At 43.1% G+C, this 16281-nt stretch overlaps 1 protein-coding gene across 1 annotated transcript in view; it reads left to right on the top strand.

Annotated features, from left to right (window-relative positions):
* Nucleotides 1-16281, top strand: part of SAMM50 (SAMM50 sorting and assembly machinery component) — a 40117-nt gene that overhangs the window by 2211 nt on the left and 21625 nt on the right. The window contains exons 2-6 of the mRNA XM_040345819.1: nt 6521-6631; nt 9412-9513; nt 13318-13405; nt 14874-14980; nt 15167-15297. Of these exons, the coding sequence (XP_040201753.1) occupies nt 6521-6631; nt 9412-9513; nt 13318-13405; nt 14874-14980; nt 15167-15297 (539 nt within the window). The remainder of the gene's footprint in view (nt 1-6520; nt 6632-9411; nt 9514-13317; nt 13406-14873; nt 14981-15166; nt 15298-16281) is intronic.

Below are 16281 nucleotides of genomic sequence, written 5' to 3'. Positions count from 1 at the left end.
TAATTGGTACGGTTTCCATCCGAAAGACCATCGAAAGACCATGCATGTTCAGAAATGAAAATCCAATTCATCACTTTTACAGTTGTGTTCGGTCATACGGACCGGTTCACACCACAAAAAAAACCTCCAGATCTGTTCCTGCTTCGTTTCTGCATGCCCCGTTTTAATGTGTTTCCAGACGCATTCCAAATGCTTTTTTTTTTTTTCCCTCTCTCTTCACTGTACTAGGGTCGGTGCGTTTTTTTTTTTTTTTTTTTTTTTTTTCCCCACTGGTGTGAACTATGCCATTGTAAACCATATAACCTACTTTCCATTTGTTTTTTGATGCAGTAAAAAAACGCACTGGACAGCATGTTGTGTGAACTGGCCTTATGAGAATTTTTTACAGCTTTTTACAGCTTTAGTGACCTTCATTTTCAATATGAGACTAGCATGCAAGAGAAAAAATGGACTATCGTTCAGCAAAAATTATCGTGTGTGTGTGTGTGTGTGTGTGTGTGTATATGAGACTTTTTGATCTGCAGTACATGTAATCAGTTATGACGCCAGGCATTTAATGGTTTGGTAGAAAGCCCAAGCAATGTGACAGTTAGCAATTCCTGGCATATCAGGAACGTAACTTTTATTATTATTTTTTTTTTTTTAACCAATGGCTTACCTGTAGGTGCAAGAAATATCTCCTAAGCCCCCACGGTTTAGGAGATATTTACAATAGAGATGTGCACCGATGTCTACGGCACATGCGCACTTTAGAAACACTGGGCCAGATTCTCAGATACGACGGTGTATCTCCTGATACTCCGTCGTATCTCTGAGTTAGGCCGGTCGTATCTATGCGCCTGATTCATAGAATCAGTTACGCATAGATATGCCTAAGATCCGACAGGTGTAACTGTGTTACACCGTCGGATCTTAACTGCAATTTAAAAATGGCCGCTGGGGGCGTTCTCGGCGAGAATATGTAAATCAGCGAGCTATGCCAATTCACGAACGTACGCGGGCCCGACGCAGTGTTTTTACAACGTTTAGGTAAGGGTTTTCCCAGCGCATAGTTACCCCTGCTTCTATGAGGCGCAGCCAATGTTAAGTATGGCCGTCGTTCCCGCGACGAAATTTGAATTTTTTACGTCGTTTGCGTAAGTCGTTCGCGAATACGGATTGACGTCATTTACGTAAGCGTCGAAACCAATGACGTCGTTGCGACGTCATTTGGAGCAATGCACGCTGGGAAAATTTCCGGACGGCGCATGCGCTATACGATTGGCGCGGGGACGCGCCTGATTTGAATAGTACACTCCCCCTAGCCGCGGAATTTGAATTCCGCCAGAGGAATTACGATCCGCCGCAAGTTTGGAGGTTAGTGTTTTGTGAATTACCCACTTGCCTCTAAAACTTGCGGCGGCGGTTCTTAAATCAGATAGATTACGCGGATCTAAAGATCCGCTGATCTATCTGAATCTGGCCCACTGATCGTGCTGTTTTTAAAGGATGCCATGCTGTGAGTGGCGGCTTCTGCGTCTCTGGCCAATCACAGAGCCGGAGTTCGCAGCCCCGGAGGGAAGATCGGTGAAGATGGACGCTCGCCACTAGTGGGGACATCGGGGAAATCGTAGCCCATTATGCTTTGCCTTTACAGGGAAATTAACTTATTCAGGGAGAGATGTAAACATCAGTAGTGTATAATAAGTAGCGGTGTTGTCTCTGGCAATGCATTTATAGTTTCCCGTCGGCACTGAGCAGCGACATTGGCCAGTAGGGTCCATCTATGCTGAACTCCTGTTTACATACATACAGCCTAAAAGACGGCTCATATGCAGGACTGTGAACAGATGTTTCTAGTTTTGATTACACCACTAAACGCTGTGGACCAGAACGGGGCAGTGTGACTGACTCCTTGGCATGCAATACAGCTGGCCTTCAGATCCATAGAAATTCTAGACCTGTATGCAACAAATTGTACAGTTGTGTGTGTGAGCATCAAATGTGACATGCTGGGATTGCAACATACAGCAGCACTTGCAGTTGATATAAAAAGCCTACACATATGATAAAATGTCAGGTTTCTGTGATGTAAAAAAAAATGAGACAAAGATAAATAATTTCAGAACTTTCTCCACCATTAATGTGACCTCAACTCAATTGAAAAACAAACTGAAATATTTTAGGGGGGGTGGGAGTAAAAAATAAAATAATGTGGTAGCAGAAGTGTGCACACCCTCTTATAGCTGGGGATGTAGCTGTGTTCAGATTTAAGCAATCGCATTCAAACTTGTGGTAAATAGGAGTCAGTACACATCGGCCATCATTTAGAGTGCCTCTGATTAACCCCAAATAAAGTTCCGCTGTTCTAGTAGGTCTTTCCTGACATTTTCTTAGTCGCATCTTACAGCAAAAGCCATGGTCCGCAGAGAGCTTCCAAAGCATCAGAGGGATCTCATTGTTAAAAGGTATCAGCCAGGAGAAGGGTACAAAATAATTTTCAAGGCATTAGCTATACCTTGGAACAGTGAAGAGTCATCATCAAGTAGAGCAAATATAGCACAACAGTGACATTACCAAGAACTGGACGTCTCTCCAAAATAGATGAAAAGGCTAGAAGAAAACTGGTCAGGGAGGCTGCCAAGAGACCTACAGCAACATTGAAGGAGCTGCAGGAATGTCTAGCAAGTAGTGGCTGTATGGTACATGTGATAACAATCTCCCATATTCTTTATGTCTGGGCTATGGGGTAGAGTGGCAAGACGGGAAGCCTTTCCTTACAAAGAAAAACATCCAAGCCTGGCTAAATTTTACAAAAACGCATCTGAAGTCTCCCAAAAGCACATGGGAAAATGTGTTCTGGTCTGATGAAACCAAGGTTGAACTTTTTTACCATAATTCCAAAAGATATGTTTGGCACAAAAACAACACTGCACATCGCCAAAAGAACACCATACCCACAGTGAAGCATGGTGGTGGCAGCATCATGCTTTGGGGCTATTTTTCTTCAGCTGGAACAAGGGCCTTAGTCAAGGTAGAGGGAATTTATGAACGATTCCAAATACCAGTCAATATTGGCACAAAACCTTCAGGCTTCTGCTAGAAAGCCAAACATGAAGAGGAATTTTATCTTTGAGCATGACAATGACCCAAAGCATACATCCAAATCAACAAAGGAATTCTCTAGAAGAAGATTAAAGTTTTGGCATGGCCCAGCCAGAGCCCAGACCTGAATCCGATTGAAAATCTGTGAGGTGATCTGAAGAGGGCTGTGTACAGGAGATGCCCTCGCAATCTGACAGATTTGGAGTGTTTTTGCAAAGAAGAGTGGGCAAATATTGCCAAGTCAAGATGTGCCATGCTGATGGACTTGTACAGTTTATAGGTCAATAAAGGTGGAAAAAGTTCTGACCTGATTTATCTTTGTCTCATAATATTTATTTTACATCACAGAAACTTGACATTTTAACAGGGTTGTGTATACTTTTTATATCCACTGTATGCCTTGCAACATAGGGGTCCTGGTTTCCCACAAACACTGGGGAACATTTATCAGAACTGTCTCATTGTTTGCAGCTGCTAATATGACTATCAGCACAAGGGACATAACTTACAGGATGTGTCCCTTGAGTTAATTCCTCTGCTGTAAGTAGTAATTCTCCTCCATTCTGCCCACACCACTGTAATCTTCCAGTGTGGTTGATACTAATGTACTGTCAGTCTCATCAAAAGTGCTTGACTATGACCTTCCTTTTTCCCTGCTCTTCCATTCAAGGAAGCCATACTATAGCTTCTATGAATTGAACACGATCAATGAGTTGGGGGAGGGGGCAGAGCTTTTAATTGGCTGTCTGTCCGTCCACCCTCAGATCATTTTCCATTCAAAAAAGCTGTAGTATGTATTTTATGAATGGCGGAAATGCAAGGCATAATCGGACTCTCTTGATGAGTTGTATGAACCCCCTGTACTAGAAGAATATCAGGCAGGGGAGTGATGGGCTGAGGCAGTTTTTTTGCTAAAACGATGGTAAAACTAGCATCGCTTTACCGCTAATGTGTCTGCCGCTCCAGTGTGAAAGGGGTCTTGCTACTAACAGCAGAGAAATCAACACAAGGGGCACATGCTTTTGTAAGTTATGTCCCTTGTGCTGTTTTTTTTTTTGGCTACACTTGGGCTGTAAACACACAGATCTGATCATTTTCATAGCGGCTAATTTATCACACAAATTGCATCCCAAAAAATAATCTGTCCCTAACTTACATTGTAATAAAAGAAGTGTCACATTAGCAACTGCAAACGATGAGACGGTTCTGATCAGTCTTTCCCAGTGTTTGTGGGAAGCCAGGGACTCCTATAGTGTAGGCGCTTTGAAGCGTTGGTCTAAGTTCTTTGACAAATTTTGAGGTTGCATTTCATCACTAAGGCCCCTTTCACACTGAGGAGTTTTTCAGGCGGTGTTTAGCGCTAAAAATAGTGCCTGAAAAAACTCCTGCCCAGCGTTCTCAATGTGAAAACCAGAGGGCTTTCACACTGAGGTGATGCGCTGGCGGGTGAGAGAAAAAAACTCCTGTCAGCAGCATCTTTGGAGCGGTGAAAGGAGAGGTGTGTATACCGCTCCTTCCCTTTGAAAACAATGGGACACCACGGTAATACCGCCCCCAATGCACCACTGTATAGGCGCACTGTGGGCGGTATTGACCCTTTTTCAGCCGCTAGCAGGGGTTAGTACCGCACCGCTAGCGGCCAAATTCTGTGGCAATTCCGACAGTATAGCGGCGCTACACCGCCACTGCAGGTCCTGCCCCAGTGTGAAAGGGGCCTTAGTAAGCGCTTGCTTTGAGGCACAACAGAGAAAAGAAGCAGATGGTCACACTATTGGGGGGAAAAACTAAAACTCGCACTGGTGGCAAAACTGACCCAAAGATTTATGCTAATATTTTTGCACACGAATTGTACATTAAAGGGGTTGTAAAGGTACAATAGGAAAGTATTTAATTGATCTCCAATAGTGGATTGTGCCTTAGCCTACTTTCACATTGGGTCGATTTGATGTCAAATCACATGCCAAATCTGAGCCAATTGCTGGCAACGGCACCGCCCCAAGTGCGACTTTGCAGCGCTGCACATATTCCCAAAAGTAGTTCCTGCACTACTTTTGTGGGCGATTTCAATGGACAACTGTGCATGAACCCGCATAGATATCTCTCAAATCGCCTCCGAAGTCAGACTGAAATGCCGGTTTGAAATTGTGCAAGTTCAGCTGAAGTGGTGGATCGGTTAAAGCGGGGATCCAACCACACTGACCAATTTTTTAAAGTATGTCCTTTTATCAGGCGTATGCGTTATAATGTTATAACGAAGTTCACTTACTATATGTAAAATCCGCAGAGTTTTTGTGAAGATACATTTTAAAATTACTTTCCGAAGGTTCTCATTTTGCTTGTGGGCATTGTGAAGCCCACAAGCACTTACTTCCTGGAAGTCTATGACGCGTAGTGATCATAGACCGCCCCGTCCCACCCCATTCTCGCGCATGCACATTGTAATAGCAGCACCGTCAAGAACTCGGGTGGCCATCACAACGGGCGGCGGCGGAAGTGCACGCTGTTGTGATGGCAACGAAGAATCTTGTAAGAAGCCTGAACACTAGTAAAGAAGAAATTGTGTCACTTCCGTACTCAAAGTCCTGCGATTCTTGCCCTAGGGGAAGCGCACGGCATCCTGAGAAATGATGACACACATTTCCCAGGAGCATTAGCGTGCTGAGGAGCCGAGGGAGATGATGTCAAAAACCGAGGTGCTTCCGAAGGCAGATTTCGTGGGACCGCATAGCAACAGGCATTTCCAGGTGAGTAAAAAAACTTTTTTTTTTTTCTACTAGATCAATGGATAATTCCTGAATTGCGGGCTAAACCCCCCTGCAAGGGATCATTTTTTAGTTGCCTGGATTTGGGCTGTAATAAAAAGTCCCCTCTGTCTCTATGGAATTTATTTATTCTACCTTTTTTGTGTGGGTTTCCTCTTGGAACTCCAATATCTTGTAACAACCCCAAAAAAACACTCTGGTTTGTTAACTGGCTTCCATTTAAACTGTACTTTTTAGGTGTATGCAGAACTGTGCCAGTGGTGGATGCCACCTGAGGTACACAGCATTGCATCATTTTTTTTCTTGTACAGGTGGCCACCTGCGCCATAACAAGCAGGAATGCTGTGCAGCCCAGAAACTAAACATGGTCGCAGTGTCCTCGCCTGCCTCCATAAGTGTATCCTCAATTGGCCTCATGGGTGGCCCTGGATGTGTGTGACTCAAGGTCATCAGATTGTGAGCTCCTCTGGGGACAGAGACTGATGTAAATGCCTCAGTGTTCTTTAAAGTATCAGTGTGATAAGGGAGTAAATCGTATATTCAAAGACCTCCTTAATCTGAAAGCATGTTGTCCTTTTTTTATGAACTTCATTATAAACATTATATTGTGTATGTATATTTCTTCCAGTCCATCATTGCTGCAAGAGTTCTAATTTGAATGAATTTCTCTTTAGAGCCTGGATCCCCTTCCAATGGATGGACCAGATTTTGGAAATGTTAGCGATGACAGCGATCTGGTAGAGGTGGAGCCTCAAAAGAGGCAAGAAATTTTAGAAAACAAAGATGTAAGTACAAGTGTGTATATGTATGTGTGTGTGTGTGTGTGTGTGTGTGTGTGTATATAATATATATATATATATATAATTTTTTTTTTAAAGTAAATATACAGTGGAGAAAATAATTATTTGATCCCCCCCCCCCTGAAGATTGTGTAAGTTTGCCCACTTACAAACAAATGAAGGGTCTGTAATTTTTATCTTGGGTGTATTTAAAATGATAGAGACAGAATATCAACCAAAAATCCAGAGAAAACACACAATACAAATGTTATAAATTAAGTTGCAGTCCAGTGAGTAAAATAATACTTATTTAATCCCCAAGAAAAACATGACTTTATACTTGGTGGAAAATCCCTTGTTGGCAAACACCGAGGTAAGATGTTTCTTGTAGTTGGTAACCAGTTTTGCACTCAACCCAGGAGGGATTTTGGTCCACTCTTCTTAAGGTTTCTAGGCTGTCGCTTGGCAACTTGAAGTTTCAGCTCCCTACATTAATTTTCTATAGGATTAAGGTCTGGGGATTGGCTAGGCCACCCCATGACCTTAATGTGCTTCTTCTTGAGCCACTCCTGTTGCCTTGGTGGTATGTTTTGGGTCATTGTCATGCTGGAAGACCCATCCACGACCCACCTTCAGTGTTCTGGCTGAGGGAGGAAAGTTCTCATCCAAGATTTTACAATACATGGCCCCGTCTATTTTCCCCTCAATGTGGCAAAGTCAGCCTGTACCTTTTAGCAGAGGAACAGCCCCAAAGCATAATGTTTCCACCTCCGTACTTGACTGTAGGGATGGTGGTATTCTTCCTCCAAACAGGGGGAGTCGAGTAAATGCCAAAGAGCTCAATTTTTATTCTCATCTGACCCCACCACTTTCTCCGAATCTTTCTCGGAATCATTTACCATGTTCATTGGCAAACTTCAGATGGGCCTGTACATGTGCCTTCTTAGGATTTCAATCCAGGGCAGCGCATTGTGTTACCAATGGTTTGTTTGGTGACGGTGGTCCCAACTGCCTTGAGATCAATCGCACGCTCCTCCTGTGTAGTTCTTGGCTGATCCCTCACTTTTCTCATGATCATTTTTACCCCATGAGGCGAAATCTTGCATGGAGCTCCAGATCGAGGGGGATTGATGGTTATTCTGTATTTCTTACATTTGCGAATAATCGCTCCAACAGTTGTCTCCTCACCAAGCTTCTTGCTGGTGCCCTTGTAGCCCATTCCAGCCTTGTGCAGGTCTACAATCTTGTCCCTGATGTCCTTTGACAGCTTCTTTGGTCTTGCCCATGATTGGTGAGGTGTGAATGGAAGAAAGGTGTACAAGACTATTAGGAGGTTCTTCTTAAATTGGCAAGACTTTTTTTCTGTACCACATGAGCACATACTGTAGCCAGTTTGTGGGAGCCAGAATTATTATTATTATTAATAATATTTGGTAGGGGATCAAATTACTTATTTTACTCACTGAACTGCAACTCGATTTATAACATTTGTATCATGTGTGTTTTTTATTTATTTTTTTCCTGGATTTTTGGTTGATATTCTGTCTCTCTTTTTATTTAAACTACACCTATGATAACCATTATAGACCCTTAATTTATTTTTAAGTGGGCAAACTTACAAAATCTGCAAGGGATCAAATAATTATTTTCCCCACTGTAAACTGCTAAATACCTTTTCTCATCAGCACTATGTAGCAGTCTTGTGACTTCTATCAGTGTTTGGGTAAAGCTTGTAGGAGGAGTTTTGATTTTCTTTTGACTGTCCTATGAGGCTGTAGGACCCCTGACCTTCTGTCTGGACAGTGCTGATTGGACCTGTGCTAATCACATGCACCCTCTCCCAAAAAAACTTTTTGCACTACACACCAAACTGAGCATTTTAAGGAATGTCTGATGCCTGGACCCCCTCTAAGCACTGTGGCTGGTTCCTCTGACCCCTTGATTGTACTCCGAAATCTTCAGCACGTTGCACTCTGTTCATTCATAAATGATGACATAGTAAACATAGTCATGTGTCTGTTATGTCTCCTTTTGTTGAATGAACACAAAGGGTGGTAAGCATTAGGTGTGTGCGCCTTCCTTTTCCGTTTTTCTTATAGATCCTTCGGATTACCCCATCTGAGGAAGGCAGCATCCACCTAGTTCTGGGATATCATATATACCTTTCACAGCACCATTTCATCTGACATCTGTTACTTCTCACCCTGGAAGACCTATTAGTGCTGGAAGTGACTGTGTGTGTGTTTTTTTTTTTTTTTAAACAAGCGTGCTCTGTCCTGAGCATTTATTTGTTAGTGTCAGGCTACAGGAGAGAAGGAAATTGAGGATGCAGTCCATCTTCTTTCTGTCTCAGAAGTGAAATATTACGCCAGCAGGTGTTTTGATAAACCTTTGCACAACTATTATGGTACCTATACAATCAATAGCACCATCTTTTTATGAACTTGGTCCTGTACTTTCTATACATGTATGGTTTGGGGGACTTTTTCTGTACAATGGAGGACAATTCATGCTCCCTCAAAAGTTGTTTGTGTACACAGAGCAATAGAGTGGAATTCAATAAACCCAAAAGATGATCTTGTCGGCCTTCTTTTTTTTTTATTGAAGCAGAACTTCCCTCGAAAGGGAGCTGCTTACTTTAAAAAAAAAAAAAATGTATAACTGACTGGAGCTCCTCCTTTAGCCTCTTGTTAAAAACCCTATAAAATGGTTCAGCCGAGGAAAACCAGAATATTTTGGTTCCACCACTCGTAATATATTGTCTGTGATTTTTTTTTTTTTTTCAGGTTGTGGTGCAGCGCGTTCACTTTGAAGGTATCGGAAGAACAAAGGACGACCTTATCATGCCTGAAATTAGTGATGTTTTTAAAGCAAGGAACCTTATTGAAGTATGTATGGCTTTTTATTTATTTATTTTTACTTTCGGTGAGCACTGTTCACTGCAGTTAAAGGATCACTAAAGGATTTTTTTTTTAGCTGAATAGCTTCCTTTACCTTACTGCAGTACTTGTTTCATGTCCTCATTGTTCGTTTTTGCTTTGAAATAGCTGTAATTCTGCTGTGATCTCCACACTTCCTGCTTGTCTGGCTCCTTATGAAAAAACTCATGGGAGCTTCTCACTGTGGTCCAAGCTGTGTGTCTAAAACTCCTCAGAACCAATCAGATTCATTTTAAAAACAAAACACTGCCCTGGATTTGTTTGTTTTTGTTCTGTGGGTCTCTTTACTTCACATAAACATGAAACCAGTTTAAAACCGAAAGTGAAACTAGAGGCACATTATATGATAGAATTGAATCAATTTTTAATCATTTTTAAAAGGAATCGGTTAACTTTTATGTCTCTATACCCTGTAAACAGTCATTTCAGCAAAAAAAAAAAAAAATTTCTTTAGTGACCCTTTAAATTTGTTTGGGTATTTTATTGTTATATAAGCAGAGAAGAAATTAAATGCGAAGGCAAAACTGTGATTGTGTCAGTGACTGCATTAATAGCACTCGAGCATTGGTGTCAGTGACTACAATAATAACCCTATTAACCCCGAGTATTAGTATCTGTGACTGCATTAATAACCACAATGCATTGGTGTCAGTGACTGCATTATTAATCCCCAATCATTGGTGTCTGTGACTACATTAATGATCCCCCAAGCATTAAGAAGTGGTTGTGGGTGGTCCCGCGCAGATGGCTAAAATCAAATGAATATATTGAACTGCTGCCCCTACGAATATAACCACCTAGATGGGGTATGAGATTGAGGATTAAGAGTAGATGTGGTGCTGTTCTTATAACCAGGGATCAGAGTGCCCCAAATTTGCACTCTTTTTTGAATAATCTTTTTATTGAGGTTTTTGAAAAAGAGTTGCATACAAAACAGAGCCTATTGGGCATACCCAGGCTCGGAACCTTTACACAACAACACGACTTGGAACAGTCAAAAACATTAGTGTTCTAACTGGCACCTGGACTAAAATGCACTCCTAAATCTACAGGTCACCTGTAAAGTGCTTCTATTTAAACCAGTTGTGGTTAAACTCTTTAGACCTTGTGGCTTTAAAGCAGGGGGTGGAACGTTTATGAGAAAGATCAGGGTCTGGGTTAGTGGAGGGGGCTTCAGTCCTAATGTCCCACATTGTGTGGAACTTTTGTGGACACCCCCCTCGACAGGTAAGTGGCCTTGTATAAGGACAAATTAGAGTTGACCAGTTTTTTTCATGTGGCCAGGGTAGGGGCAGCTGGAGCCTTCCAGGGAAGTCCAATGATTTTTCTTGCATAAAACAATAGCAGTCCAATCATAGTTCTGGGGGCTCTGCGGTTGGCTAGGGAGTCAACCAGGCCCAAGAGACAGACCTCCATTGAGTGCGGTAACTGAATAGTAGTTACTGTGCGAATAAATGATATGATCTCTGCCTAAAAATTGCAGATGTGAGGGCATTGCCAGAAGATTTGTATTAAATCCGCTTGATTCACCATGCAGTGCCAACACACAGCAGGGATAGAGGGATACGTTTTATGGAAACGTGCAGGGGTGAAATAAATTCGATGTAATATTTTGAATTATATGGGTCTATCTTTAGCATATAAATTCTCACACCTCCTTCCAGTCCTCATCGTCTAGCTCTGGGAAGTCTCCAAATTCACACTCTAACCAGTGATTTATATAAATGTCAAACAAACTTATTGCATTAAATAAAGGGACTGGTGCTATAATTAAACACAATCCATATGCATACTGTGCAGAAGGTGCTGTCTTAATCAAAGTGACTGGTGCTAAGGTGAACCAATTGATATATACGGTCCTTTGTGTATCCTTTGTGCTGGTGCTTCTTACGGTGCTCCCTATAGGTAATGCACTCAACGGAGATACTCCCTCCTTGAAGGGGTATTGCACGTTCACAGTGTTTGCCACTGTGCAGCAGTATCCAGATTCATGCATTTGGAGATCATTCTTTTCTTTGCTCCTATTAAATGTTCATCCGTGTCGCCCACATGTAGAAAGAAGATGCTCCCATAGCATAACGTTTTTCAAAGGGGTTTATTGAGTGTAGATGGTAAAAAAAACATACTCCTCTTCTCTGTATGTTTTAAGCTTTTTAAAATCAAGAAGCTGGGACAATCCGCATTCCACGGCTTCAAACCGGAAGTGACGCAAAGACGCTAGAAGCTCTGGAGGGGCCTAATCTCCTCCACATCACAAGTGCTAAAGCTGCAGATGCTGAGTTCAGGCACTGGGGTGCGGTAGGGAGAGAAGATGGGATGAGACCGCCATCATCGGTGTCTCATATACCATGGAGCTCACCCCAGCAGCCGGGTATTATGAAGTCCATGGAGGAGATGTGAAGTGGAGAGCTGGGGATGGATCAGAGATGATTGGCAGGAGGAGCGCTCCTCTCTCCCTATTCAATGGCATCCAAAGCTGAGGCGATTGGGCGGTGGGGGTGTGGCAGGATGAAAAGATGGGATGACGCAGCGATCATCAGTCTCGCATGCCGTGAATCTCACCCCGCCAGCCTGGGATAATGTAGTCCATGGAGAAGATGTGCTGGGGAGGGATCAGAGATGATTGACAGGAGCGCTCCTCTGTCCCTATTCACTGGCATCTAATGCTGGGGAGATCGGCCGTCATGTGAGAGACTGATGTCATCTCATTTTATCTCCCTGGCGCCTGATCTGATCTCGGCATCTTACAGGGTTACCTTTTACCCCTTATCTGCATGGATATCCTGGCACCCACACCCCACCATTATTTGCGGTGTTTGCTGTCTGTAAGCAATAAGTTTCACACACTACACACTTTTTTTATTTATTTTTTTCTCTTCCTTTCTTTTTTATATAAATAAAACTGCCCCCTTGTTCTCCATGTCAGGAGGATTAAATTTGTGGATTAGGCAGCATAGTTCAATGGAAAACAGGAAGCTGCCCTTTTTTTTTTTTTTCCTTCTTCAGCAGATTCACTATTTTTAAGTTTTCAGCCCCCAAAGTTGTCACTTTAAAAGCTGCCATTTTTCATTGCATTGCCCTACTAACACCTGGAGAGGAGGGGCAGTAAGAGGCAACGTAGTGGCAGGAGAAAATACAGCCAATCATTCTGGTAAATGCTTCCGCTCCCCTCCAGGTTACACTTAATTATGGTGCTCGTGCCCTGGAACATAAAAAAAAAAATACAAACACTGTCCACTGTCCAACCCCCCCCCCCCCCCCCCCGGCTGACACTGTCCACTGCCCTACTGACTGACACCAGCCTCTGCGCCGACCTGAGTCTTTGTCCTGGGTGAAAGAATGTCTAGCTTCACCACTGGGTGTAAGAACAAGATTATTGGGTCCTGTAACTTCAGCTGTTCTGCATTTCACAGTGCTGTCATTCTAATATGTTTTGGGCACAGTCTAAACAGGGAGGCTGTTGAGCAGCTTACAGTAGCAATAGAGCAGACCAGGAAACTGCCAATCGTGAATCGTAGGATTTACCTGCTGGCTGAACAGTGTGTAAATCATATGTATTTCATCACTAAGGTGCCCTGCATTCACATACAGTGATGACATCATCCCATCAGACATACTCTGCATTTTGCATACTCTGTACATAATTAGGCTTGGGGGTGGTAAAGGTGGGACCCCTGAGTCCTGAGATGGGCTTTAGCTTATTTTTTATTATCCTAGCTAAAATATAGAGACTGTATATTTGTTGTATTCCAGGTAATGAGGAGATCCCACGAAGCCCGAGAGAAGCTCCTTCGTTTGGGTATATTTCGGCAAGTGGAAGTTTTGATTGATACCTGTGATGGTAAGAACATCCTTTAACCCTATTTAAAAATGAAACTGACCACATAATCTAATTGTAGTTCAATTTCAGAGAGTGTTCTCTTTCTGTAAAACGGTTTGATTTTTAAGGCTAAACCACAAGCTTTTGGAGTAATTAAATAAAAAATGTAATTCAATTAAAAAAAAAAAAAAATTGTGGCCACACCTCCTCTTTAGCATGTCACAGCAGAGAAGAACTGAACCAAAAAAAGCCATGCCCCTAGTGCCAGTACAAGGTTATGCATGGGCCCCAGTCACTGCCAACTTTGCCCCACCCCAAGCGGGGCAGTGGGTGGGGCTTATAGAGACACACACACACACACCCGAGCAAACTGAAGAGTTTAAAAGCGGTCCATGTACTGTACCACAGTAAAATGTGCAGCTAACAGTTGCTTAAGAAAGCAATGCCCCAGCATCGGTAGTGCCTCTAGAAGGAAAAAATACTGTTGTGTTATTGGGAGAAAATTTGCAGTTGCATTGTAAATCTAAACACCAGACAAACTATTGAAATAAATATATATAAATATATACACGCAAACCTTCCCTCCCGACTGTCTGTTAAATAAGCATCCGCATTAATGATCATGATCCTGCTCTCTCCTTTTCCCAGCAATCGTCTAGTGGTTGGGAGCTTTGCGCAGTATAGTAGGTATTAACTGACTGACAGTTATTATCTCCCAGTGATTTTTATTGAGGTCACGCCTTAATGGCTCCCGCTGCTGTGTCTCAGCCAATGAGGAGTCAGACAGCTGGGATAGCAGCGGCTCTCATGCACATTACTGGATCGCATTGGAGCTCAGGTAAGTATTAAAGGCATTGTGGGGTGAAGCTGCATGCAGGAGGTTTTTTTACCTTAATGCATAAAATTGTTCTGTCTTTAGAACCACTTAAAAAAAAAAAATATATATATATATATATATATATTTTAAAAAAAAATAAACACTTGCCCATCTCAGGACTGCCTGCTCCCATTTCTGGCATTTGTAGGATGCACACCGAGAAAACATGACTTCCACTGGCATCCAATGATGTTAAAGCAGGGTGGGTACAGATCTCAAATTATTCTCTGTGTCTAATTTAGGAGACCAACTATATTGCATAATAGCAGACCTTCCACTTTAGAAAAAAAACTTTACTTTTTTTATATGTAGAGCTAGAAAATGCTCTGCTGGTGCGTGCTATTCAAACGTCTGTTTGCTTTAAATCTTAGTCTTAGAACTTTTTCTAGGGTGTGTGTGTGGTGTGTGTTTTTATTTTTTTTTTTTTAATTCTGCATCACCATGTGACTGAGTTTTTGCCAGGGAATGCATTAAATATTATCCGTGAAATACTCCTGCTTGCAACACACACACAGTGTTTCAGTAATTATTTTTTTGACAGGTTTATTCAGTTGCCATCGTGGACTATAATTTTTTTTTTAGCAAATTGATACAGATTTATTTGTTTCCCAGGTGAAGATTCCCTTCCAAATGGATTGGATGTCACTTTTGAGGTCGCAGAGCTGCGGAGGTTAACTGGAAGTTATAATACGATGGTTGGCAACAACGAAGGCAGCATGGTAGGGACAGCGCCTAAATGACAGTTGTGTCTACAGACTTCAGAAAATGTTCCTTACAGTCTAGCACACACATGTATTTTTGGTGTCGACCATTTCAAAGTTAAAATCAAGTTTCACAAAGTTCTCTAAATCGGTTCAATATTTGTATACTTGTAGACGGATTGCGTGTCTTTTATTCTCTCGTAGGTTCTGGGACTGAAATTACCCAATCTCTTCGGTCGGGCAGAGAAAATGACTTTTCAGTTCTCTTATGGAACCAAAGAGACCTCCTATGGCTTATCATTCTTCAAACCTCAAGTTGGGAACTTTGAGAGGAAGTAAATATTTAAAATATACGTTTTTTTCGCAACAAATGTTTTGAAACTTGATGGATAATTTTAAAGTGTTACTGATCCCAGGTCCCTGCATTCACTATATTCGGTTTCCCACAGAAATGCAATAGTTTTAGTAAATATAAAATGCTAGATACCTTTTTTTTTTTTCCCATCAGCAGTTAGAGCAGTCTTGTGACTTCTATCAGTGTCGAATTCTACAGACTGTCCTATGAGACCCCTTACCCTCTAAACCAGACCTGGGCAAACTACGGCCCGCGGGCCGTATACGGCCCGGTGGACCTTTTAATCCGCCCCCCCCCCCCGCCGCCGAAATCGCCGCCGCTGCCACGTTAATCACCGCGGCGGGGAACATTACAGACAGCGTTCGTTTGAACAGCTGTTTTCCCCGCCGCGCATAGACACTCCCCCCTTGGACGGATCTGTCCAATCGCGAGCAAGGGGGAGTCACATAGACACTCCCCCTTGCTCGCGATTGGACAGATCCGTCCAAGGGGGAGTGTCTATGCGCAGCGGGGAAAACAGCTGTTCAAACGAACGCTGTCTGTAATGTTCCCCGCCGCGGTGATAACAGTAGGCAGGGCCGGTACAAGGCAGGGGCGGGAGGGGCGAGTGCTCCGGGCGCTACCATTTAGTGCAGGAGGGGGGCGCAATCAGCCAGTGTGTCACTCACTGTCACAGCGCGGGGCCACGGGCAGCGGCACTTTACACATTGTGTGCCGACTGCGCTCCTGGCTCCCTTTCCTCCTGTCACTTTGTGTGCTCCTCGCTCCCCCCCCCCCATTCAGTTGGTCGTGCCGGTTCATTTCAGCGGCGTGCGCCGCGTGACGTCACACCGGAGGCGAGGTCATGAGGTGAGAGAGGGAGGACTCGTCTCTGCGTGGGGAGCCGTGTGTCTGTCGGCGCTAGTTGCAAGAAGGACAAGTCACGAGGAGCCTCCTCAGCCTGCCAGTGCCTAGTCCTACAGTG

This window comes from Rana temporaria, chromosome 3, assembly GCF_905171775.1.
Source record: "Rana temporaria chromosome 3, aRanTem1.1, whole genome shotgun sequence".
Classification (NCBI taxonomy): domain Eukaryota; kingdom Metazoa; phylum Chordata; class Amphibia; order Anura; family Ranidae; genus Rana; species Rana temporaria.
Note: the sequence above shows the minus strand (reverse complement) of the source record. Positions and strands in the feature narration are given on the sequence as shown.